This window comes from Aulostomus chinensis, chromosome 3 (genome assembly GCF_037954235.1).
Source record: "Aulostomus chinensis isolate RoL2024-O1b breed Wild chromosome 3, RoL_Achi_v1.0, whole genome shotgun sequence".
NCBI lineage: Eukaryota > Metazoa > Chordata > Actinopteri > Syngnathiformes > Aulostomidae > Aulostomus > Aulostomus chinensis.
Window position 1 is genome coordinate 26,411,644 of NC_141322.1, and position 27,573 is coordinate 26,439,216.

General features: G+C 41.1%; 1 protein-coding gene and 1 long non-coding RNA gene across 7 annotated transcripts in view; one reads left to right on the forward strand and one right to left on the reverse strand.

Annotated features, from left to right (window-relative positions):
* LOC147268429 (uncharacterized) overlaps positions 1 to 27,573 on the forward strand; it is a 172,319-nt gene that overhangs the window by 93,042 nt on the left and 51,704 nt on the right. For 2 of the 6 annotated variants that reach the window (XR_015112146.1, XR_015112145.1), the window contains exon 3: positions 4,603 to 4,766. This is a non-coding gene — a long non-coding RNA (uncharacterized LOC147268429). Of the gene's footprint in view, positions 1 to 4,602; positions 4,973 to 6,255; positions 6,493 to 6,887; positions 7,068 to 7,716; positions 7,812 to 27,573 lie in introns of those variants that run through there. The other 4 variants (XR_015112142.1, XR_015112144.1, XR_015112143.1 and 1 more) reach the window with 4 other exon arrangements.
* grm4 (glutamate receptor, metabotropic 4) overlaps positions 17,100 to 27,573 on the reverse strand; it is a 174,639-nt gene continuing 164,165 nt past the window's right edge. Inside the window, exons 10-11 of the mRNA XM_086199992.1 lie at positions 22,003 to 22,249; positions 17,100 to 20,056 (exon numbers count right to left, since the gene is read on the reverse strand). Coding sequence (XP_086056118.1) covers positions 20,007 to 20,056; positions 22,003 to 22,249 — 297 coding nt within the window. The 3' untranslated portion in view covers positions 17,100 to 20,006. The remainder of the gene's footprint in view (positions 20,057 to 22,002; positions 22,250 to 27,573) is intronic.

Consider the following 27,573-nt stretch of genomic DNA (forward strand, 5'->3'; position numbering starts at 1 on the left):
GATTATGTGAATAATGATTATTTTCCCTGAAAAGCAAAAGGCATAAATAATTGCAGCATCGTATCATGTCAGGGTGGACAGATGGACGAGACTGACACCAGAGCACCCTGCCTCCCACACTAAATGTTTATTTTCTTTATGACCTGTCATGCTCAAATGTGGTAAATATGTGGCGAAGAAATCACATTTAAGCTGTTGATTGGTGCAGTCTGCAATATGTTGCAAATACATCAATTAGAGTCTACCAAGATAACACTGTAATTACACACAGTGGGAAAACCAGGATGTACGATTCCATCCTCGTACAGTCGTTTAACATGCAACTGATATGATACTGTCATATTATATCCAAGGTTGCACCTCCTTTCTCTTTTTCAAGCTAGAACAATACAATTTATAATACTTTACAGATATAGATCTCTTTTGATATATGTCAGTATATCATGTCTAGATCTATGCCCTCTTTCCTTGCAGTTACATCAGCCCAAATGAAAAATATTCCTCGTTCACCTGACTCCAGTGACCTCATTCATTAATCTGTACCACACGGTTTACTTCAAATTGAGTACACCTTGTGTTCTATGAAATACTCCCAATGTTATCTGGTGTTTTTCTCTCATCTTGCTGTCGTATCTGATGCTCCTCTGCAGACATCCTTGAGCTACCTCTGCATTGTGCCATAGCATTTTAGTATATATCACAGGCAGCTCTAATAACCAACAAATAAGCCCTGGCAAAGCAGTGATTCATCATGTGATGCTCGGCTGTTATTAATGTCCCTGTCTTCGTCATCATAACTCTTCCCTATAGTAGCCATTCCAGTATTGCAGTGTTGCCAGGACAGGAGCGATAACTCTGGTGTAATAATGGACCTCAGCACAGCCCCTGATGATGGAGGAGCCCCCCCCCACCTCACCCCCCATACGAGTATATTCTAGTAGAACACACATATTTAATGAAAATCGTTTCTGTTGGAAGTCTCCTGTAGGGAAAAGAAAACCTCTGGCGAATTAAATCCCTCTACACTTTCTGTAAATACTTGAATTTCATGAGGTTGTTGTGATGCAAAATCATTTTTGTCATCCAGCGGCTCTGGAGAAAACTCTTCCTCTATTCATTCACCAGTGGAAGGAACATCTGAGTGTGACGGTGCCGGTGGTTAACCTCATGAGGGAGACATTTTTAATGGCTCCACCCTTTCAACAGTGGTGACAGGAAATATCAAAATGCCAGTCCATATTCTTGCAAGTGTGATATTTCTGTAATGCTTTGAGGGAAATTCTTTAAATTCATCTCTTGGACTCAAATATGAACTGAGTTGATGCTGGTTGTCAAATGTCAGGGTCACTGACCTAACAAGTCCCAGCCTTGGTACTGTAAACGCGACAGCTCATTAATGTGTTCAAGGGACGTCTTCTACTTGGCTGTTTACCTTCATTTGGACTTAGAATCTGGTGGTCACAGTTGCTTGTGACCGCAAAAACATGTTTCTGGTTAGGTGAATACCATCCATCACCCATCCATCCGCTTATCTGTTAATAGTCGTGGGGGGGGCTGGAGGCTATCCCGGCTGTCATTTAGTGAGAGGCGGGGTTCACCCTGGACGGGTCGCCAGTCCTTCGCAGGGCCATCAGGAGCAGTTAGGCGTTCAGTATCTTGGATACTTGGACACCGGGGGAGGTAAGGATCGAATCAGCGACCCTGGGGCTGCTAGACAGCCACTCTACCTCTGAGCCATGGTAGAGTTATATAAAGACACAGTATCTTACTCTATAAGCTTGTTTTGTTTTTGTGTTTTTGAGACGTGTGAACTCAGAAACTACTCAAAATAAAATTCCACATAGCGTTTACCAGTGTGAAATGAAGAAGTAATGAAATTCCAAAATAAAGTCTTTAAAAAAAAAGTCCAAGGCTAATTCAAGCGAGGCATCGTCTCTGCTACACCTTCAGGGATTATCTGACACTTCAGCCTTACATTCCATTAAGAAGCCTGGACAGACAAGACTGTAAACTGCAACTGAACAAGCTTGTGGAGGCATTTGAGGATCTTTCGTTGCCAGTAAATAGTGACTAGTAATTTTGCTTGAAATGCACCAAGCCCACCGAGATCCAGAGCAACAGTTTGCTTTTCAAAAGAGAAAATGAGGGGGGAGCTGTCAGCACATGTGAAATGGAGAGTATTGTTCACTTGCACAAAGGATACTTCAACTGCTACTGCTAGAGTACACGCTTAGAACTTCATCTTGAGTATCGTGGTCTGCTAAGGGGGCCTCTTTTTTGGGCGTATTTTTCTTTAATGAATTTAAAAACAAGATGGTTGTGAAAGAAACTAAAGGTGAAGAAAACCGTCAGAGGTTCGTTTTTAGGAGTAGAATTGTTCATTTACTGCTTTCCGCTGTCCAAGCTGTTTTTGACCTCAGAAACACCCGATGAGGCGGAAAATATATAAGTCAGTTTGGCCAATCTGTCACCTTCCATCATAACAGCCATTCATCCACTAGTGTAGCTGATCCAACTGAAAACTTCCCTCACTGCATCCCAAGCACAGAAAAATAAAATGGTAACAAAAAAAAAAGGGCATAGGAGTGAACAAGAAAAGATGTGAGCTGTATAATCAGCCCAACTTTTACTCATGAGTGGAGACCCTTAAGAAGGTCATTTAACCATATATTCATTGTGCGTGTGGGAGGTCAGAGGTTAAAGAGCTACAATATTACATTATTGTAGAGGGCAGGGAAAAGTAATCTCTCTCCAGGCTCTCCTCTAGTCACACTGTACAAGCAGTAGAGCTTCACTTATTTTAAGCTCCTCAAGCAAAAAAAATGAAATGGTAACAAAAAAAAAAGAAAATCCCCTAAATCCTGGATTCTAATGGATGATTCCTTCAAAGTAAAGTGGCTTTGACTCATCACACGACTGATGTTGGTGCTGCTAAGACTCATATTCATTGATAGCAGTGTCAAACCTTCCCCTCTTATTACCTTTAACTCATTGTGTTTCATCCATGTCCTCGACGCAGACACGGATCGTCTGTGTTCTGCATTTCTGCGTTCTTGTTTCTCACTTTCTCTTTGAAACGACTGGTTTCTGGTCAAACCAAGGCGGGAGGGAAACCGCCCGAACTCACAAGTGCTTGCTAGCAGTTACGTATTTGTGGGCAGATGTAAAGGGTGACCAACATGAGGTTCATGAGAAAAATTCGTCATGACAAGAAGACATAAGATTTCCTTCTGTCGGGGGCAGCGCTTGGGAAAGTAAATCCATTTAGTTGATCATTGTGGTCTTGAAAATCAATATGAATTTTTCCTTTGACTTTGTGAATGAATTGCCTCTCCTCTGCATTGTATTCACCTGTGAGTAGTCCATAGTAATCCTCGTTAGAGAGGAGAACTCTGCAGTAGTTTTGTGTTTCGCCCTGTTTATTTCTGTTCTGTTTTCTTGTGCTATTTTTTTGTTTTTGTTTTTGTTTTTGTTTCGTTGGTCTTTGTTTAGATCTGACACTTTGGTTGTAAAAGATGATTTCAGAATATGCAAAATTGATGAATTGCTGAGACAGCACAACAGTTCTCGTGCGCTTCAGTTGAAATCTCTTAAAGTGCCAGGAATTACAAGGCAAAGATATTGCAAAATTACGAGAATTACTTGGAGGATTGTTTATGTTAATTTGTCTGTTTCAGTTTCCATCATTCCAACATCATTATTTGTCAGCACTGGTTCAGAGGTGTTGTTGTCTATATTAATCTAGCAGCCTCTTAGACGGAAATAAATCCCTATGGCCCAATTAAAAAAAAAAACTAACCAAAAAACCCCAAATCTTAAAGCTACAGGGCACAACGTGACTGTAGAACTGATGGGAGTCCTTGTAAAAACAGCAGATAAATTGCGCTGCGCATCACAAAACCACAGTGAAATGAATCGTGTCACTTTCACGATGTGATCCTTTCGTTATATAACTCTGGTAAAATTATAAGAGCAGCGCAATTATTCACATTTAAGTAAGCAGAGGGCGCGGCAGAGGTAGCCGTTCGGGTCATCACACAACCAACGTGAAATAATTACATAATAGCATTTGGGAAGTCAACAAATTTTGCACAATTAAATTATTTATCCACATTCAAGTTAGCAGAGTGCTAATCAGAGGTAGCCAGCTCTGACAGTAGTGCAGTACTCTTGGCAGCATAATAGGAACACATACAACAGCCCCAATACTGTGTGAATTAGAGAGACGAACTTGGCGGCGATGAGCTAAATGAGCTTTTTGTGAACTCTCGCCTTAACGGCTTGAATAAAAGGGGACGTTCATGTTTGTGAAAATATGACAGTCTAAAGCCTCAATAGTTTAGAACATATACAGTAAAGCAACCTAGGGGATCGAGGGCTAGCAGTGTGTGCTCTCTGCTGAATAAGAATAAGAGCTTCCGTCATCAAGGGTAATTTGACAGTAATTTCTGAGGAAAGGACAGAATTACTCATTCACTTCACCCACCTATGGCTGTAGATTATGAATCATGAGTCCATCTGCTGAGGTTCATTCATTTCACTGTTTATGCAAAATGAAGTTTTGCACCTTCCGCATGTACTGTTATGCTTCCTTGTCCTCAGTGATTGGAGCAGAATGAAGTTTTGTCACCTTCAAGGACTCCTGTACTAAAGGAAAATCAGGAAGGAGGCACTCAGAAGAGCTGTCAAGGAGAGCAGTGAATTACCCAAACACCTGCAGGCTGGCAAGAAGTGAAATACTCCACGGAAAAAACTACATATTTGTAGTAAGAAATGCTTGAGCGATATACCTGGTTGTAAAATGTTTGCTCGTTAATGGAGAAAAGGAGCTGTGGTCATGTAAAAAGTGTGCGCGTGGGTGTGTGTGTGCGCGCCAGGCCTCCCTGCTAAAAGCTGTGGGACCCTCATGATCCCCCCAACGATCCCTCAGTGTTATGAAGGAAGCCAATTCAACTTCAAGCGCCCATCATGGGTAAAGCACACAGCAGGTTACACATTGCAATTTCATTATATTTTCCCATTTGCACTACCAGTCTCTGATATATTTTTCATGAGGTGAACAATAACAAAACTAGTCTACGTGGATTAATATATATTGTGAGTATGAATAATTTAACCATTCATTTATGAGGATGTGGAGTTTTGAATTCTACGGTAATGGTGATATTGGGTGGGTATAATTAGGTCCCTATTGCTGAATAACAACCAGCTAACTAGAGCATAGAAGTGTTACTAGAAAGGCATTGAAATAAAAAAAAAACACCTGAGAAAATAAAATCGTTTTTAAAAGGTCCCATATGGCAAATTCCCATTTCTTATTTAATTAAAAATACTACAAAATTATCAAAACTTTCAACCCAGTGAGTGTGTGTCTTGTATGGTTGCTGCCATCAGGACTTATGTAAGTGTGACATCACAAGTACAGGGACACTACCTCCCTTCAAACGCTGCCCTGTCGTTGAATGCTAGGAAGCGTTTACATGATTATCAGTCACGGTCATAATTCACGAAAGAACATGGAATTATAGTCTGGATTTCATGATTCAACTCGATTCAAAAAGACACAAAGGAGGAAACCTGTTCCTTTTTGCAAACAAGTTATAGTACTTAATATTTTATTTCTTATGAAAGAGGCAGTACGGACAAAGTTAGGTTTGCTAACTTTGGGGTTGTGTTCATGTACTGTAGCTGTTAGCTGAAAGCATCTCGCCCAAACAGTTTGAGTTTGAAAGGCTAAAGAAGATACACGCGTGCATGCGCATCATGTTTACTGTCACACTTTTTTGTCGTCACCTTCCAAAGATGTCTGTTCTAAGTTTTCCATTTAACTTAAAACGCCCACTGGCCATCCCACCACCAGCAGACTTAGCCTCACCTCTGCGGCTGGATGAGGACAATTCATTTGTGTAGCGATGAAAGAAACACTGAATTCATCCGATTTATGTTACTGTAAGAGGTTTTGATAAACAGTTCAATTGTTTTCATTACACTTCAATAAACTTAATTATATGTTGCTGTCAGTTTATGTTTTCTAGAATATAATTGTCACCATGAACCAATTACGTACTTTGTTTGCTGTTAATTTTAAGTGATTAAGAGAACAACAAAACTTTACATTTGCAAGGATTTCATGTTTGTTTGTCTGCAAACCTCGATACTTTTTTCAATCCTGACAAACCTTTTGGGATTTTGACATTTTTAAGCATTTCTTTTATCCATCCATCCATCCATTTTCTATGCCACTTATCTGTTTAGGGTGGCGCGGCTGGGGGGGTGGAGCCTATCCCAGCTGTCACTGGGTGTGAGTAGGCAGAGTTCACCCTGGACGGGTCACCAGTCCATCGCAGAACCATCAGGAGCATTTAGGGGCTCAGTATCTTGCTCAAGGATACTTGGGACATGGTCACTGGGGGAAGTGAGGATCAAACCAGCAACCCCTTGCTTGCTCGATGGCCGCTCTACCTCTGAGCCATAACAGGAGAACCATTTCAGGTCAGAGCTGCATCTACTCAAACTGAGAAGCTATCATGCTTGTGTTTTTGGAAGTGCCTGGAAAAACAGAAGTGATGGTTTTTATTGTAGTGAGGTATTGCTTCCATTATGTTCACCCAAGCAACTGTAAAAACAATTTGTCTAATTCAGGTTGACCAATTGAAACAGTAACACAATGATTCACTCGTTTGTTCACTGACGAGAGTTTTCCACGTAGATGGTAGAGTTGTTTGTAATCTATTGCATCTAATTGGACAGTGATGATGTTTTCACACCACAGGCTGTTTTCCGCTCCTGGATTCATTTTTTTCCCTATCAGCAGTAAGTGTACATGTTGAAGTTGAAGGCTGACACAGTTTTATCACTTGTCCTTCAATTACTCTGTCTGTCAGCAGCCTGGATATGTCAGAGCCCAGCAGAAAGAAAGTATGTTGTAGAGTGAGAAAGAGACGGGAAGGAAGAACTCCCAAGAAAACAGGGAAGCCAAAACCCTTATTTCCTTCGGCCTCAAAACGGGTAGTTGTGTGCTTCCTTGACACGTATTCCCTGCACAACCTGTTAGGCAAGTCTATCGGAGTTAATTTCTATTGGCAACACAATTTTCAGACTGAAACCACCCAGAGTGCTGGGAGAACATGTGTATGTTGTCACACCAGCTAAGACTGAGTGGCATAAGCAGCAACGATTTCCTATGCAGTTCAACATTCGCACATATGCAGAGCAGTTCCCTGAACTAATTTCCTTGAGTGCACTCAAATAAGATGTATTTGGCTTTTAGAGAGCATGTTTTGTGCTGCTCCAGAGTCCTCTTTGGACTCCTTCACTCCACTTTGGCTCTGAATCTTTTGGAATGCCTAAGATCATTGCACTGAATATCATATTCAGGCTTCTGGGAAGCTTAACATGCACAATGGGACTGATTCAGAAAATAATATCCTTTTTTTTGTCATCAGGTTTTTTTGGGGGGTTTTTTGCACTGGAAATAAATGTTATGGTCAAAGAACTATTCAGTGTTTTTGGGAAACGTATTCACTTTTTCCTCCAGCAAATTACACCATCTATATAACCTCTGTGTGTGAAGCATTGAGTTTAGCATAAAGACTAGAGAGGCAGGGGACACAGCTATCAAAGGTCTCCCCAAATGTTGACTCTCTCTCTCTCTCTCTATATATATATATATATATATATATATATATATATATATATGAACATATGAACTCACAGATATAAATGTAAGTTTAGTGGCACCACTTTGAGAAAGCTTGGAAGATGTAACATACTGCATACAACCTAAATGTATTCATTTCAGTTCAAGCATTTCATTCAGCACGATCAGGTCAGAAGACAGTACCTTACAAGGCAAAGTTGTAGCTGGTTGTGCTTCAACAAAAACGTACAAATGCCCTTCTGTTTGCTTATTCTTTAGTGCTGGGAGCCTCACTCAGCCCGGAACGCATGCCGCAGCGTCTCTTTCCTCACACCTGATTGACACATCGGACCAGCGTAGTTTTCCTCCTGTTTGGCTCATCACCTCAATTTACAGTAAAAATCACGCGTTTGGAGCAACTTTTAATTGCAGCAGGATAACTGGTTACATAAGCCATTAAACCAGCGTTCTCATTTTCCCTTCAATATGTCTTTCCATACGAGAAGAAATAAAAACATTGAAGGTTTTGACTTTATTTAATTATTTTTGACACCGTAATCGTAAGAGGCCTTGGGGCGGCAAATGAAGTGAAAGCAGAGGAGGCACTCTGCGCTATTGTGCAATCATCAAGTCTTGAAACTCGAAGTGATTAAGTTAGATGAGGCTTGATGAGACCTCGGATCAGACCCTTCACATCAGAGGGGCTTTGACTATAACAGCATTTGTCATAGTTTGTTGAACATATATTTGGTTTTGCAGTTTGTTTCTCCACATGCTGCAGTGGATTTAAATTTTGGCCTCAGGCAAACAAGCAATAGTGTAATGTTTTTATTTCTGCACTGGCACAAAACTGCAGTATAAATTGTGGTTCCCAACAGCTATATCAGCTTTAGGGGTTGTCTTTTTCATTGAAATTATATTAATGGAAAGCTGAAGTTGTCACTTTTGATAACATGTAGTGCCGTAGCTGCATTAGTAAATGAGATGTGGTCTTAGAGGGGGGAGACATGAAACAAGAGGCTGCTGGATTAACATTAGAGACTTGATGTACATTGAAATCACACTCGCACCTCAAAACCATTCAACTTGGCTGCGCTCACATTGCTCCCTCTCTACTCAAAGAACTTGACAATGTTGCCTCGGTCACCCATTCAGAGTTGAAAAGTTTGAAAGGTCAAAAACTTCAGGGTTAAGATTTTAAGGTTTAAGATTTAAATGTTGAGAAATTGTCTGTTATTACAGCTTCGCAAAAATTATTTACAATGTTTTTCGAAGGGTAACACACAAATACTCAAATGAAATCGTAGCCTGAAAAGCAAGACCGTATATTTTATTTAAGACATGCTTGTATCTTCAGCTTTTACCCCACATTTTCAATACAAAGGCATTTTAAGTGGAGTTTTATTTATGATGGCAACAGTCTCTTGGTCCTGGAAATACGTGGATTTAATATTTATCTCACTAAGGTTAACAGCCCAATCAATCCAGTAAAAGTATGTGGTGTAAAAACGACTCAAGGAGATAAACATTCCCGAGATGCTTGTAATCGTTGTAGTTTGTTACCGTCTTGCCTCAATGGAAAAGCAGATTCTTGGGTTATTAATTCTTTTATATGGGAAGAACAAAGCCTTAAAACCATCATCATAGCTGCTCAATGCAGACCAGAGGAAGTGAAGGAGAGCCGCGCTGTCTGTCTGCCTGGAAAGTGGAACTACATTACAAATGGCGAGCAGATCCTCCTTTGCATCCAGTTTCATCTGTGTGGATATACAGTGGATATGTTATTGTATGGGCAGAGGCAGCCAGAGGGCCCCCACCCCCATCCTTTCTGTGACACCCTTCTTTTCTCATAAAGGTAGAAAGCTCTTTTAGCCTGTGCATCACATTTACTGAGTGTCATCCAGTGTCACTGTGGTGAGGGGCTTTGAATGGCTGGCAATAAATCATGTTTTTTAACAGCTTCAGGGATTGAGCTCACCTCTATGTAGACTTGACCCATTTCTTAGCAAAGTCCACACAAACTAAGTTGTTATGGAGTCCCTCGTGGGGAAAGACAAATGTGGAGCTTCCCTGAATCCTCATTGTCCACTTTGTCATTTCATTTGTTATCCACAAGCGATCTTCGCTGCAATCCTGCTCCCCTGACTTATTTAACTCTTCGGTTCCATTACCCTGCTTCGCAGGACTACAGCAACACGCATTGCAGTTCCCTGCATACAAATATTCTCAGTTTATACTTACTAGCATCCACATTTGCATTTTTCAAATATGAGGCTTCATGAACATGAAAAAAAAGTGATTGGCTAAGATGTATGTAGTTAGCCAGTTCAAAGGCGATTTGAAAAGATGAAGGATCCACAAAATATTGTTTCTTTGCTCAGTTGTGAAAAACATTGCTTGTCAGAATTATTACGTTACCTTTCAAGTCAGAGATGAATTGTGAAATAACGTCAGTTTCACGAGAGGAAGTCAAACTCAACAGATGTAGACTTAAGTGTTGCTTCAAGGCGAAGTAAGACATGAGTCTCCCCCTCCAAGAAAACTCTAGAAATAAAAGAATCAGAGGAAAATGTAGTACTTGGTCTCCTTTTTCCTACTGATGACAAAGACTGATTTTATCTAAAGACAAAATACAATTTTTATTACCCAGTAGCTCAAATGGACTGGTAACATTGTTGATCGAGCCTCCACAGACCTTCCATTTTTCCATGTTCTGCTTCTTTTGAAACCCCTCGCCTCCTGCCACCAGTGAATGCAATTCTCACTTGCTCAGCAAGGAAAAGAGGTGCTACAAAAGAACAAGAGATTTTGGGCTTAAAAAAAGTTCTCCAGCCAGCTAAGGGCTCTATAGTACGTATCAAGTATTTGGATTCACCTTTTCACCACCACAAGTTTGAAAATATGTTACTCATATACAATTTTAACGCATCTAAAATCCTAAAGTTGATCTCCAGCAGTCATCTGAGTCTGGATTAACCTCGTCCCCTCTTGATGTCTGTGGACTGCTGGAGGAAGTCGGAGTACCGGAGAGAACCCACACAGGCACAGGGAGAACATGCAGACTCTACACAGAAAGATCCAGCTGGGGCTGGAACCCGGAACCGTCTTTCTGTGAGGCGGCAGTGCTGACCACTGCACCACCGTGCTGCCCCGTCACAAGTCACATGAACCGGATATTTTTTTTACCTCATTATAAACACTACTAAGACAATGACTCTCTCGAGGCAAATATACAGACGTCAGCGGGATCAACTTTAGAGGTAATTAAGGAACCTATGGAACAAGTGGCATGTTCATAACACCAGCACCTTTAATAACCATAATCCAGAATTTACACACAGTGAGGGGATGAGAGGAGGCTGTGGATGAGAAACTCCAAAATAAATGGAGAGGGAGTGTGCAAGTGTGTGTGTCTCAGTAATGAGACGCAGCGGTCCAACATCACAACTTCAGAGAGGCAGGGAGAGGGAATGGCTTGAGCTGTGCTGTAACGATCTACTGAAAAGTTGAGTTCTGCCATTGTGGTATGCTTGTTTGTATTGTTGCCCTCGTCGAGCTGGCAGGTTTAAGTTTGTTTAATGTCTGATCAGACAGAATTGGGCATTTGAGTTTGACAGCAGCCAAAATGTCTAGACGTCCCAGTGTCTCGTTTTCACACACGTGATGCTGGTGAAGAGGTCACGGTACCACTGGTTCAGAGGATTCAGTCTAGACAGGGAAGTCAAGCCGGTGAACTGTACTTGCTGAACTTTTGTTTAGAAAGCCGAGGGAAAGGTCACATGGATGGGGATTCCTTGCTTCATTATGTGGATTAAACACGACTTACATCTGAATGGATGACTTAAGCAATCATAGGTCACTGCAGACACGCGCCGCTGTATCGTCAGTCTATCTGAAGCAAACCTAGACATACATTTGCCATACTGTATGACAGTGAATGCAGTTGGGGTCGGCAGAGCTTAACAGAGCAAGTGAAATGGTACATAGCAAATGAAAGCAATATTGGCAGTGAGTATGAAACCTTGGCTCTGGCAAACTAGGAACTGTATTCTACTGTCACAGTCTTTCCCAGTCCTTGTTAGGATGGCCTAGTTTCACTGTAAAGGATTTACCCACCTCCTCACACTTCTTTATGTCCCTGTAGGAAACGTATTGCCCAACTGTCTCACTTGAACCTGGGGATCTCATACGGCGCGCGTCTGGTTCCGCTCCCTCCCTGGGGTGCAATTAGAACCAGTGGACCCCACAGTTCAAATGATTACTGGCTGTGTTTTACAGACAGTTAAGTGTGTTCCCTTTAAAACGCACAACCTTGAAGATGAGAGTCATAATGACACACGTCTGCTGGTGGTGATACTTATTGCTTGTAATAACAGAAAGCGTTCAGAATGACTGAAGAAATGAATCAAATAGAATTTTATTATTAATGTCAGGTGAGACATTAATTGTTATGACTCCAGGAACACGGTTTCTTAAGTGTTTGATGCTGATGACGCGCTTGCCTTCCATACAAAAAGCCTCAAAGGGAGTTCCTTTCTGACTGGTATATGTGGGAAATCAACTCCAATGCATGTTGAAGAATATGAATATATACAAGGTATGTATAAAAGGTGCATACATCCGTGGCTAGTGACAGATGCTCTAATGAATTAGAAAATTAATTTGTCGTTATTATAAAGATAATTAACAGGAAAAGAATCTCAACCAGTTATTACATCTAATCTTCTTTCAGTGGCAGTGGTGCTTCTGCGACTCTTTGAAAGCACCTACATCTGATGCTATCAGCTGCAAAATTTGCATAATTAAATCTCATCTCGCAGCATCGCATGCTTTTTTTTTTTGGTGTATAAATCCAATGAAAAGACCAAACCAACAGAGAATTATTCCCTCCGCCAGTATTGTACATCCTCCTCTCAGTTGGGAAGTTCACTAAAGTAATGAGTTTATCTTAAGGGTTGAAGGGTGATTTTATTTTTAAGACATGGCAGGACAATCCGTGAAATTAATGAATAAATAGCGCTGTTTATTTCACAAAGCAGCTCATCAGTATTCACAAATTACCAATGTTTGCACAAACTCCCGAGTCAAAAGTTCACACACTCAGCCCCGGACTAATCACACTCACTGGACTCGTTTGAAGATGAGATGCAGAGTCAGGATGGGCAGAAGAAATGTGTCGGTAGAAACTGAATTTGAAAATCTGAATTTGAATCGCATAATTAGAGCACACAGCATTCTTCTGTGGATGCATCAGACGAGAGGCTGTGTGGCAGCGGAGATGACAACTTCCTGTCAGCGATAACCCTGATTCTAAAGAATATCAATGCTGCTTTAACAGCTTGGCTGCTTTCATACCGAGTGACGGTTGATTAGATTGAGTGCAAAGATGCTCTGGTTTCAAATTCTTTCAGCCCATTCTCGCCGTTAATACGGTCATTTTGTTTGTAATTAAGTTAACTTTTAATCACAGTTGCGGTTCATTAATCTATCAAGTTTTCATGAAGTCTGAGCCGGGGCGTGCATCAATGAGAGGACTCCCCGTGACTCTTGTTGCAGAGAGAGACTCCTGGTTGAAAGCAAATATGGGCCTACAACTGCTGTACCGTTAGCAAAACCACATCCCAGCATGATAGCAACCGTAGCAGGGCACAGTGTACTCTACCTAGCGTTTGCACAGAGACATACCACACAGCTACCAGACGACTGACACCCTAACTTATGACAATGAGCTTCAACTACTTTTCTGATTCCAGTCCCACAATGTCTCGTCATCTTAAATTGTTGTTTTATCACCGATGTTATGCACAACCCCGGTTATATCAATGCAGTCTATTTGATCACTTTTGACAGAGGTATGCAAACGTTCCCATCCATGACCATTCATTGTGCTAAGCTAACAGGTGGTCAGCCTGTCCTCAGCTCCCTCCCGCAGTTAGAGAAGGGTACCGGTTGTCTTGTGTGGCTCTGGGGAGGACCACAGAAAAGGGATTTTTTTCCAAAATGTTGGAGAGTTTGTGTGTGTACAGACTCCTATATGATAAATGATGCAATGATAGATAGCAAAAATGTTACGTGTTATGTCAATATTGATGTAAAGACAATGGCTATTTATCTTGTTGGAGGTGATATTCTGTGTCAGTGTATCTGCAAACCGCATTGAATGAAAAAGTCAAGGTTGAAATACATTTTTGACCTTGGAAACTGCATTTGACTCAAGAGACTCACCTCAAAGTCCACACAGTATATTTTGATGTTCCTTTGTTCTATGTTTCTTTGCTGGGGCTGTTTTTGTCAAAGGTAATGGAATAAATCAGGGTCAAGAAAACACAAAAATCATTTTCAGTAAATCATAAATGAGGGAGCAGTGCTCTTTTGCAATGGAAGAAACACCGTATAGAAAACTATATTTGTACTTCTATATATAGTATCAAGGTACGTATTCACATAAAATATTTAATTTACTCAAATATTTCAAATTTGCTTCCTGGGGCTAAAAAAAAAATCTTTCAACGTTTTCCTTTTACATAGTCGGGGCGAGAACATTAATCTTTTGATTGTGCAATAACTGCAGGATATTCATGAGGTACTGTTTCCTAGCAACATAGTATATGCAGTACCGTGTCTCTGATCACTCATCACCATCAAAGACAAAAGGTAACGGGAATATTAGTTGAGTATTTGAGACAATGTAAGGCAATGCTTCCCTAAACACAAACATTTTTGGCGTGAGAACTTGCATATTTTTCACGTTCCTTCACGCTCTGTCACATTTTGCCTTTAGTTTTTGCTTCATACATAGATTCAGTGCCACAGATTTCCCTTAAGCTCGCTCCTCTGCTGCTTTCCACAGTGATTTGTTGAGCCTCTGCAACGTGTATTGTTTCTTGTGTTGGAAAGCTGTCAGTGTTGAGTCTGTTTATGATGGTGTACAATGGCGTTGCTGCTGAGAGCTCTGTCAAAGGACCCTTGAGAGTAACATCCCTGCAATGCAGCTCTCAATCCTGCTATTGGTGCTGAGTTCTAGACAAATGCACTCCTGTGCTCATTCTGTCACCTGAGGGCAGTTGTATTGTATTATCCTCGGGTGCACGCGGAAAAGGCCAGCTGACTCTACCGAGTGGATGCACATTGAAACTGGTGAGCTGTTCATACTTGGACTATCTCAGCATTGGTGCAACACGCTCAAGATAGCTTTGACTGCCTCCCCGTGCACCACAATCAGATAGAGCTTTAACAGTTAATGGAATTTAATTGGTTTTTGATGACTAAACCAAATAGAATTCAGAGATATGTTGCAAGAAAAGATGGTTGGCTTTGACACTATTTAAAGGCTTTGACGTGATTCGATCATCTTTGGAAAGGGTGCCAAGTACACATGAAATGATTAATGCCTCTGCGATCCAGAGCTTGCGTGATGGGTTTATGGGTATTATGTTCACGTTAATATTTCCCAGTTTCCCGCTAATTTAAAGCAGCTGTTGTTGCCACCGTGATGTGGGGTCTACGTTCCGCGGGAATGATTTCGTTGTCTACTTTCATGTCATATGCTGTCAATAACACACTGCATTTGTAGTATCGTCACTTTGCATGAGTGATAACCTCCTGTGAACAAATATTCCAGCCTGTATTATTTGCATCTCCCCTTTACACGGTTGAGTAGCCTGCATCGAACTCCCCAACAGCCCACAGAAATGTGTTTTGGAATGTATTTTACCATCAGCATTTCAAGTTGTCCTTCAGAGCCTTCAAATTTATTAAAAATTGCCGGCTTTCAGACTCAGATTCATCGAAGCAAGGAGAGACCAGCTGTTATAATAGATACTTGCCCCCTCTTCTCCATAGTTGGGGGGGGGGGGGGCGGCTTTTGTTTTAGCCTAGTGAAGATTCTGCTGACTAGAGCTGATGTGAGAGCTCTGGGGGTGCCATTATTTCAAAAAGACATGCCACAGAAAAGCTTTTTTCATCTGTTTTTCGATAATGATTCATACATTCAGATGCTGGAGGATTTGTACTTTCCTCTTTCTGTTTTGCTGTCCAGATGCTTGACACAAAACTGTCGTATCCAACACAATACAATATTGTGGCATGCACTAATAACTCTTTCAGATGTAATAGTATGACTGAGACTTGTTATTTGTGCTGGATTCTATTATGGTGCATTTCTCATAATTCTTAAAAGACAACAGAAAGCCAAGTCAACATAATGAACATACACACACACAATATGAATGGAGGCATCATTCCCTACTGTACTCACCACATTGTTCATGTTTATGATATGATTTAAACTCTTCCAACGAGGCTGTATCACATTGATTCATCACAACAGGTTTTTTGCTTCGTGCTGTTGTTTCACAGACCAGTTTTGACTTTTAGGAATTGCTACATTTTCTCAACTTCATTGTGGGGAGAGGGAGCAGGTCCTCAGCCGGTTGGCAGCTTGTACGAGCAGTTTCGTTCTTTAGACATTCTGGATGATGTATTTTTGTAGGCTAACCCGTTAGCATTGCCACGGGTTCCGAGACGAAAGGCTAATGGGATTATTGCATTGCAGTTCCAGTTACTGCAGAATATTAGCCCTGTCAGGAACAAAAAAAGTATGAGACATACAGTACAACGTAGTATTTTCAGAAGTTTGAAGTGTTCCCAAAATGACTAGAAGCTAAAGTTATGCTACAAAACTAGCATAATGCTACTGTAGGAATGAGCTACACTCAGCACGCATGAACTTAATGTCACCTTGACTATCTTGTCACTTGTCAGCGACCACCAGTTTTAACAAGTCTTAACGCTGGGAATTTCACAATTATACGCTGCTGTTACTGACCTATTTTATGCCGTGGAGCAAAATGTTCGAATATCTCAAACTGGTGTGAGCCACAGATCTTTTTTTCAGTCATTTAATTGAAAGCCAATCCAAAAACCCACTGACTTTGAGGCCAGACAAACAGACGTTTAACCATGCTAAGTTATGTGAAGGCTTCAGGACTCGTTCTTACACCACTCTGTACCCAAAGCTTTTGATGAGTGTGAGGATGATGAAAAGGTTGAAACTTTCTTAAGAGTAATTACATTTGTGGACTTCATCTGAAGATATTTGCTGGTTGTGTTGACTTGTCTTTTTTTTTTTTTTTTTTTTTTGGGACCAATTTATTTAATCTACACCATTGACTGATTAATTGAAATAGTCTCAACTGTGGGCAGATACGCTGCTCTCTGAATATTTCAGTAGTACTTGAGCATGCATTGAACACACTCCCTTTGCAGTACTCGTTTCGTTTTGTACAGCTTTGGGGAGGCGTGGAGTAGATGGCAGGTACTGATCCTTACCGTAAGGTCTGGGATTCAAGAGCTGACTAACCGTTCATTCTGAATAATGTTTCTCTCAACTCTTATTCTCTGTCCTTCCGGTGCGATTATCTGAGCAACTGTGGCAACGTATTATTAAGAGGAAAACAGCCCTTGTCTTTTCCCTTCAGTGTAGGCAGCATTGCTTTAATCTGTGTTATTTACAGGGGGACAAAACACTCACAAACAAGCATGTAAGTGGTGATGATGTATTTCTGCAGTGTTATCACTTTACAAAGACAACATACAGGAGTAGTTCAGAGCGCCCAGTGTTTATTTAAGTGTCTATCGGGGCTGCAAACTAATTCATATTTGAATAAATTTGGAAAAGGTATAACATTTTTATTTTTGCTGGATGACCATGAACTAATGTAGTGACGGTTTCTGGTTTGAAAGAAACATTGATAACCTTTAAAATGTTTGAAAAGAAAAGTTCTTCTGAAAACACTGAGTTCCCAATCCAACCAATGTCAGGGACAGCTGAGTTGATGATACCGGGGACGAGTGCACACCGCAAACGTTGACAGATGTTGAACATCTTTGCCTTGACAGAAGTTAGTTTAAAATACCAACAGTGTAGGATAAGTTTTAAGGCTAAAACGCTAATGCTAACATGAACTCCTTCGGGGGCAAACATGCAGCCGAGGACCACCTGGGTTTGTCCGTCCGTCCCACTCTGGTTAACGCGGTGACTCTGGAACTCCCTCGGGGAATTTCTCCAATTTCCACTAGGATGACCTGAAACCGTTTTGGTGGGAAATGTCATTGTGACATCACTTCCATCCCATTCTCGCGTATGTTCGTATCTCAGGAATGCCTGGAAGAAATTGCATGATATGTCGCACAAACATCCACTAGACATGATTATTCGTTGCTATGGCAGCTGTAGATTGTATTGTAAGATACTGCTTAAAGACGCTGGACTTTAAAAAGCCTATTAACTCAAACTAAAAACCTGTTTTAGCACATTTTGATTACAGTAAGGCACACATCCTGGAGGCACACAATCACGATCCAGTATTTCTTTTTTTTAACCCAACACAAATCATAGTGACTCGTCATATAAACCCACTCTGCTTTGCCAACTGGGGTGTTCGGCTTCAGCTTCAACTCCTACAACACTGCACGTATTTATATTCACATTTTCACCTCCCTCTTCATCAGCAAAGGGATCATATTTATGGCCCAAAAAAAAAACCAAAAACTCAAAGAAACTGGTAGATTTCCCAAAGTCACACAAACCTGAAAAAAAGGTGTTGAAGTTTAAAAACATTTTTAATAGAAATAAAATTTTGTATAAAAAAAAAAACCAAAAAAAAAAAAAAAACTAAACATGCGTCACACACTTCAGTTAGTTTTCATGAGGTTTTACAAATACATAGCCAGGCACTGTATCTTTTTGTACATTTTCCCCAATTTTAGGATATGTCAGGACATAAAGCAGACATCATCGATCTATTTATTAACAAACATTAACTTGCCATTTATTTTGGTTAGCACTCACATTTTATTCTGCAACACAAATGGTGTTGAAATAATACAGAGGGAGGCATGAAAAGCAGCATTTAATTCACAACACAAATGACCCCACGGTGTTTTCCCGCAAGAAATTAGAGGACTTTTATACTGCGAGAAGCCACCATCTATTAATCTGCTCAGCGAGTGGAGGGTGATTGATAGAGATATTTTATGCTTTTGCGTTGAGATTTTCATCTGTTGAAAAGCCTTACAACTTCCTGACACCTCCCCCTTATCATGAGTGCCTGCGGAGGACATGTATGGTAATGAGTTTTCTCAGTATCTTGTCCATTATGGATATCACCTTCAGGGCGTTTTGCACAGTCCTCTCAAGGGCATACTTCATCTTAATTCCCTTCTTAATGGATCTTTACAGCTAGGCTTACACTTCTCGTGACCAGGAGAATAGCTGGTGGCAGTGATGGGAGGGTCATCCCGGACGACAGCTTAAACTGGGATCTCGTGGCTAAAATACCGTTTATTTTAACCACCAGGCATCGTTTCAAAGCACATATAGGTATGCAGATGGCAGTGGCAACCTCGGGGTTAGCTGGTAATACAAATCATGGCCTCACTTAAGCACAGATAAACAGTCACTCACTAGACCTTCACCATTTCGAGAACAGTTTTTAACGTACAATAGGCTCTGGCCCAAACAATTGTTAACGACGCTGCAACAGAGTTAAAAACGCATTCCAAATATTTTTTTTTCATATAATTTTTTTTAACAACACAACACATGATGTTGAAACTGGCATGCTCGAAATTGGCAGAGACCGTCTTTATATGTATTGTCATTCTTTGTAACTCAGTGGAAACCTGGAGGGGGGGGGGGGGGTGGGGGGATGTAGTCTGATACAGATTTGTTGCTTGATGTTTTCCAGTCATTTGACTCATGAGACTGGAATACATTGAGGAATAAAAACAAACACAAAAACCCCTCTTAGAAATCCATGGACCATGTTTTCATGCCTTTTTGGTGTTGATTAATCCCTCGTGATGGCTTGAGGATTGTAAGATTAATTATAGTTCGCAAAACTGGCAGACAACATGAAGAACACCTGAACATATTCTGGATTTTAGTTCCGTTTCAGTTTCGTGCTGCGAGTGATGACAGAGAAGTCTTTGAAAGAGGGCATAGCTGAAATGTAAACACTCAAAAAGGAAAGCTCCGTCCTTCAGTCTCCGGGCCTCTGCCATGCAAGTATTTTTTCTGATTTTTTTTGAATTCTTGTGAGGCTGACAGAAGATGGTACTTTAATACGCTGATGTTATCTGTTCTGCTTGTCCATCCCTGCACCTCTTTTTCGGTCTCTCCTCACCATGTCATGTCTTTGGGAAATGCCTCTCTGATCTCCAGCCATACGTTGACACCTCTCTCGCTCTCTCTCGCTCTCTCTCTTTTTTCTTTTTTTTTCTTTTGCCGGCCGTGATATTCCACCGCGTTTATTTTTTCTCCGTCGGGTGGAAATCCTGAATTAAGATAAGAACCTGTGTCCTTTTAGATTGCATGGTTGCTGTAGCTGATGTATGTTTGTTTTGTTGAGAAGCCTGAAAGAGAAGAAGCAGAGGTAGAGAATCATGACTGTAAAGTAGAACGTAAGTAATATTATCACATGGAAGTTTTTAGAATCCCATTTCCTGTTGTTACAAATTGAAATAATTCAAAAGAGATATTTTCCTCCTCCAGCATGACATACACCAGCCATATTCTCTACCCCCGATGGGGGCTTCAGTAAAGCCCACAACCCCCTGCCACCTCATTTTCCTCCAGACATCACGCTCCAACGTTCCAGTTGTCTCCCCACACTGTGTTAGCTGATTCGCTGAGGTGGAGCAGATAATTCCTGACATATCGCCACCAGATCTAGGCAGTTGGTTGCGCTGGCCCAGACAAGAATTTTTCAATTTCATCAAGCCATATATCCACACTGGCGATGACAATGACAAATGGTGCTTATTCAAATAGCCATGCACTGTACAGACCCTGTAACAAAAATCCCATCAGGATAAATTGCCACTGGCTATCAATTCTGCGTCTTTGCTTTCTCACCACTTATTGTAACAAAAGGCCCCATTAACCCTCAACAGAAACTTGGAGCAAGAAAGGAATTAATGCAGCGGTTTGTGTTGACGTGAAGCTATTGTTACCACACTGCACTGTCATACATATTGATTGCGGCTTTTTGTGTTAATAGTAAATAGTGCCAGGGCTTTTTATTCTTCAGTGGAGGGAAAGGTTTTTTCATCTTTAAAGTTAAGAAGTTAACACAGCTTTAAAATGGGTGACGATAATCTTGGTTCCTGATGAGTTCAGGACGGGATGGGAAGGGATGTTAACAGATGGGAAACCTTTCCCTCCCCGAGGCAGGCAGAGGAAGAGCGTTTTAGACATAACATGAGTCATTTCTGCTGACTCAATTGTGGCTCTAATTACGTACTTCACTTGTATAAATCCTGTCACTGATAGAGTGGCGCCAAGCACTTTTATAGCTATTGAGATTAGTGGGAGGCACGCCTCTTTGGTTATTTACAATGTGTTTAAATTATGACTGCAACTAACGATTTTGTTACTGCACTCATCAATAGCGTGTCAATAAATAATGTCTATTACATTTTCCCAGAGCCCAAGGTGAAGTCTTCAAATTCACTGTTCCATCCAAAATGGAGTGGCACTTATTCTCCATATAAAACAGCCCAAAGCAACAAAATGCTTGACTTGACGAGCCGGAATCAGCAAAAGGAAAACGTCCATAAACAACTTACATTTCTCCAGAAACTAAGGCAACATGACTCTCTTTGGATAGGAAGACAGGAGTTTTTTCAGTTTAGGTACAGTCGATGATAGTTCTTGTCAAAAGGGGTAGAAAGAACTACCTGGCCGGGGGTTTGAAGTCCTCTGAATTGTGATCACGGAGGAATATTGCTAATTATGTGTCAGTTTACTGATCAATTAACCCACGTTGTCTCAGCTGAAAGTCTGCTGAAGTGTGAATAGAGAAGGCAGTCAGATAGAAAATGCACGCTGTCAAGACGTCAAGTTTCTTGTGTAGTCAAACAACTTCAACAGAATAATGATGAAAAATCAGGTTTGTGAGCATGAAAAGACAAACAAAAGGCAAACAAAAATCAATGTCTCCCATATTTAGAAGTATTTCTGAAGTAAATTTGTTGTAGAATACACAATGTGGCTGCTGTAATCCATTTCATCTCTCCCTCACACACATAATTGAGAATCCTATAATGCGTCCCCTCCTGACTCGCCATCGATATCTGCTTACTAAAAGGAACAGCGGTGGCAAGTTCACTGGATTCAGTGAGGTGTTAAATAACATACACCGTATCTGCTAATAAGTAATTGTTTGTTTGCTTTTGAATGCTGCTTCTTATATCTGCATCAATTTGTTTGATTTATAGACTGAAGGACAAAACACGCCAGAGGGGGGAAATCAGCTGCAGCAGGTTGGAGGCCTCCTCATTAGCATTCATGTTCTTACTTTGTGTTTCCAGGCTTTCGCACAGCTCGGTCTTGGCCTCTCCGTTGGGTCTGAGTCCAGCCTTGGGGTTGAACTTGTTGGACATGGTTGCAGCGGTAACCACGGCCTTGAGGCTGCGTGTGCGCTTGGGCACATTCTGCTCCGGGTGAAAGAGGACCACATAGACCTTGGGCATGTAGAGTAACCCTAGGGACACCGAGGCACTCAGGCTTACAGAGATGGTCAGCGTGGTTGTTTGGATGTACAGCTGCAAAAAAAAGAAGAAGAAGAAAAAAATCAAACATGCATAAAACAAACAGTTTAGCTTCTTTTGGCACTGGCTGCTTTTCTATACGGGTAGTGGCCTGTACAGTAGGACATCTGCTGTGTATCATTCTAATTAGTGCATCCAATGACCCGTTCGTTGGCCAAGCTGTTGATTAAGTAGCTTCTTCTGTGTCCAACAGACTCTTCAAAACAATTTAATGCAAGTGATAAAACTTCTCATCTTCTTTTACAGCACATGTGTGGACCCAGCCAAGGCTCTCTTGTTTGTTTAATTTTCTGCCATACTAGTTTTAATACAGCCATCACGTCAACTCAAACACAGATGTGACAACATGGTCCTATTTTGACTCCTAACAAGCAGGCTCATAAAAAAGTAACAAGCTCATGAAAATTGTACACAAATCTTCTGAATCAAGGCGGGGGGGGGGGGGGGCAGTTGTCGTGTCATCCACAGGAAGCTTTAAAGTTAAAGGAAAGCTTTTTGTATTTCAATATATTGTGACAGCTTGATTGCTGGATTTTGTTGGAGAAAGTACATCGTAAAGACACAACAGACTCCTGTTTGTGGTAGCAGTAGAAGATGGACACTCCGTGAAGACGTCGCCTCACCTCAACTGACAGGGATACGTACAGAACGAGCTGCTATTGATTAATCTACCAATTAATCTGTTTGATCGGGTTCTCAAACGTGTGCGTGTTCTGTAAAACAAGAATAGAAATACGTTTATTTTCATACAAGACTATGAAATATGCTTATTTAGGAAGATGAAAGCGTTTTGGGTTTTTTTTTGCAGAAAAACTGTTAGTAGAGCAAAATCTTACAGTAATTGTACCTACAGTAATTGTTGTAGATCCATTAGGGTGTTGGAGACAGATTAGTATTAGCGACGCCATCTAAAAAAAAAATAAAGTAATCTTTTTTTTAGATTGTAGTTTTTTCCTCTCTGTAGTCAACACAGCGATGCTTCCACTTAAATAAAATGCTCATTTATGTTCTTCAAGTTGTTACGATGCGATCGATTTCACCGCCCTTACCTTCCAGACATCATTTTATTCCCTTTTAATCATTTCATGGTTCCCAGTGAAGCTCTTTGTTCGTTTCAGAATAAAAACAAAACAAAACATCGCTGATCATGTTTCTGTGGTTTCATGACGCTTGAGATGTGTCTGTCAGCGGTTGGTTTCAGGTGTGATGAACTAATCATGTGAGGGCTGTGGAATCGGCTCATTCAAATGCTGCTGGTCATTTCAATGAAAAGCCTAACAAGTGGTGGAGGAGGCAGGACAGATTGATGTGCCAGAAGATGATTAAAAATATGACAATGTCTGTTGACGGGCAACTCTGGGATGGTAAATGAGACTCGTGCACATGCAGCCACCTCCACAATTACTGAGCTTTATAAAAGAAGAGCCACGCGTAGCGGCGGCTTGGTAAGTCACACATTAAAGATGCACGTTTCCATTTACCTGCTCGGCGTTGCACATGTGGCCTTCGAGGCTAAACTGCTTTTTATTGTTTCTGACAATGACAGTAAAAGTCCAGATGTCTTTTACTAAACTTGGAAATAATGCTCCCTCTCACGGTTTCTTCACACCTCGTCGTGACTCACACATGCACAGTGAGTTCATGATTATATACTGACAATATACCCCATCAAATGTGGGCTTGCATGCAAGTGTTTGCTGTCAGAATCCTCCTGGCAGCAAGAAACTTCATCCGTGGAAATATGAGATGCTCTTTCATAAAATTGAATGCGCAGTCTTTCAGTGAGTCATGCCTTATTTATCCAAATAAGGAAACTATTATAGTTTCTGTTTAGTTTGTCTCTCCTGCTTAGCGACTCCCTTTTATCTTAAAAGCCCTGAACAGAATTGCCATTCCAAACCCAAATTAGATCAGAGAGTAACAAACTCCTGCTCTGAAGCCAGGTGTTCCAGCATCTGGTCTGTTTCTGTTGCTATAGGCGACAACCTAAACTATCACTTCAGGACATTTACATGAAAGTTGGCACGACTTCATGCAGGAGCGGTTTGTTCTCTCCCTTTTAAAAGAAGCAGAAATCAGAATATTTATGATTACAGTAGGTTTTCTTTGTGTGTGAATTTACCTGGGTTTTTTGTTGTGTTTTTTCCATCAGGAGCCGCTCCTTACGGGCGGTTTAAACAGTAGAGCAACTAGAGATGATATGTGCTTAAAATAACATAAAAGAATGGTGAATCAAAGGCTACTTTTGCCATATTTAATCTGCAGGGAAATGCAGTTTGGCAACTGCACACAAAACTTTGCACGCAAAACTGTTCCAAATCTGAGTGAGAGGGCAGGAACCATCAACAAAAATCAAACTCAAGAACTGTATTAAAACCACTGTTCACATACATGTTCAAGAAAAACAGAAACCAATAATTTCCCATTGCCTTTTCATTAGACTAAAAACATAAATACAGTCAAACATCGTCTTAAGTCCATAAACAATAAATAATTTATAGGATTTTGTCTTTAAAGTGGAAGCTTTTTCTTTTCACGGGGTGAGTTTTCATCTTCCGAGCTGCTGGTTTTTCATCAAAGCAGGGTAACATTTAGCTCCCCAGATGTGACCTCTGCTTGAATATCTTCTTCTTTTTCTTTTTTTTTTTCTAATATTATTATGAGGTTGTTTTTTTTTTGACTCTCTGTGGTGCTTTGCCTCCAGAGTGGCTGCATCTCATCTCAGCCAGCCTCGGAACCATGTGAGAGTGCTGGCTGGAGAGACGGATTGAAGGATGGAGGATGTGATGGAGAAACAGCTGCAGCGCTCCCCTCCCAGCTGTAGGAAGTGTTAGCTAGTGAACTGCTTTGGGCTTGGTTCACTGCTCCCTCAGGGACCGACTGTTGAACCCAAGCTGTTACTCAGATGAATAGGAAAAAAAAATCCTTCTGCTTTCCACCCCGTGAATAGCTATACCTTCCAACACAACGTCGTGGCCGCTGGTGTGTGAAATCTTGGGAATATTTAAAGAATATTGGGGTGGCATTTCTTTTTTGAAAAAGAAAAATAACAGAAAATCATTTTTAATTGGAATTCCCTGAGTGCTGCTGATTGGAAAAATTGCAGTTAGAGGAAATTAAACCAATCAGTCAAAAGGATCTGAGGCCTCTTTGGCACGTTTAACTTGAATTCTTGATCCCGGTGGCCAGCACTGGAGACAACTCAGAGGCTGAGTGCTGGACTTTGCTATTCGATGCTATATTTCAAAATGAATCAGTGCTAAGTGAAGTGCAGCTGCAGCGAGGCGAAGCTCTCCCCCTGCCCGGCAGAGGACCCACAGGTCCAGGGTGCAGGGCAGGTTGAGGGGCAGCACCATGAAAGCAAAACCAGAGGCTGATTTTGTTTTTCTCAGCTTGAACGATGCTGAAAGTTGCTGTTTAATCGCACAGTAACTTCAGAAAATGGCTAGGGCTTCGAGCCACCTTCCACCACTTACTCACCTCTCTCCTGTTTTTAACCACAGTAATAGCACACAACTTCCCATGACTATGGAATACCCTGGTCTCCCCCCTCAGTCTTTCATTACTCACATTATACGCATTATAGGACCCGCCTGGATGGATAAGCTCCAGCCTTGCTGATTTTCATGTTTTGATTAATGGATTAATTAACGTTTACTACTCATGTTTTTTAAGTCGTCTGTGAATTCTCTCTCACGTATCGACGAGCAAAAGCCTGTGTTGTTGACATCCCTGATGACTACCCTCTCCTCTCAGCACTTACAGTCACAGTATCATTCCACCAAAAGTCAATATAGTCCTATAATACTTCTGAATTATTTCCCAGCCTTCATTTGAGACCAGTCTCTCTCGTAATTCTTCAGATAGCATCAGGGTGGCATCGGATTTACAAAAAAACCTTCATAATGCTTCACAGACCTGTCCAGGGTGAACCCTGCCTGGAGCCCGTTGAAGCTGGGATAGGCTCCAGCCCCCCCGCGACCCTTAATGTAGGAATAAGTGGAAGACAATGGATGGATGGATGGATGCTTCACAGAGCTGTTTGCTTACAAGTGAACAGACTACAGCGTTCACTTGAATGATTTGTTGCTACCTGATTGCAGCGCACCTGAGCATGCACTGACTGGAGCTCATAACAGCAAGTTGCTGCAAATCTTTCACACCGATCATCATGGCGCCATCAGCAGATCTCGCTCGGAGCAAAACAACATGGAGGACGCAGCACGTACTGTACATGGTTATCGATAACTGAATTCAGTGTGAGGAAAACAGTAGGGATCGATCGGTGTATCGGCTTTTTGTCCTCCCTAATTACCGCCTTCAGAGAGAGCAGCACAACAGACTGAGAATCCTGTGATTTGAGAGTTAATAAATGTAAACAGATTCTATTTTCAATCAGGGACTCTGGAGAGACCCTGCTCCTGGATGCAAACTATCAAATGATTGAACCTAGATCATTCTACTATTCTACATTCAGCTAATGTGTTCCTTCACAGCATGCTATGGAAACGTCGAGGAAAGGGGATTGCCGCATGAAAATACACCATAAATGCGCTCTAATTAAGCTAATAAACAAATAGAAGCCGAAGGGGACACAACAATACAGCTTCATGGAATAATGGCCGATATAAAGATCACACTCGTTTGGCTTCGATTAGTTTAGCCGCCTATTCAGCTTTTATTGTAGCACCCAGAGGTCAGTGACCAAGACCCAGCGGGCTCAGCGTGCTGTGGGTCTAATGAGTGAAACAACTGATCTCTGAAGTCCAAGATGTTGCTCTGTGGCATCAGTCTCCATCACGCATTATTAAGCCTGTGGCACATTACTGTGAATAATGCTCTTTAACTTTGCACCTAAAAGAAATTAAGCGAGAAATGTGAAGAACCGGGAGGTGAAAACAGGGAGCACAGATGCACACACTCCTTTTAAAACCAACTTGTCCTTCTCACACAAACTGGTATTTCTAAAGAAAAAGGAATTTCATTTGTAGATACATTTTTTTTTTTTTTTTGGAGTAAATCAAACAACACAAGTGGATATGAAAAATAAGGCGAGACAGAATTTCACATCGAACAAAACAGCCAATTTCACAGAGTCTGCATTTCCTATCATCATTACATATTTTTTCTGTTTGTGCTCATGTAACTATATTTATGTCCAATTTACCATTGACAAACTGTACTGTGAGTAATCCTGTTTGTTGTAAATTTTATTAGTTTTATTTATTTGTTTTTAATTACGACTGCAATAAAAACGGTCATGCATGGCCGGCTGCTCTACAGCAACAATAACACGTATTTAGAGGCGTTTCTCATGC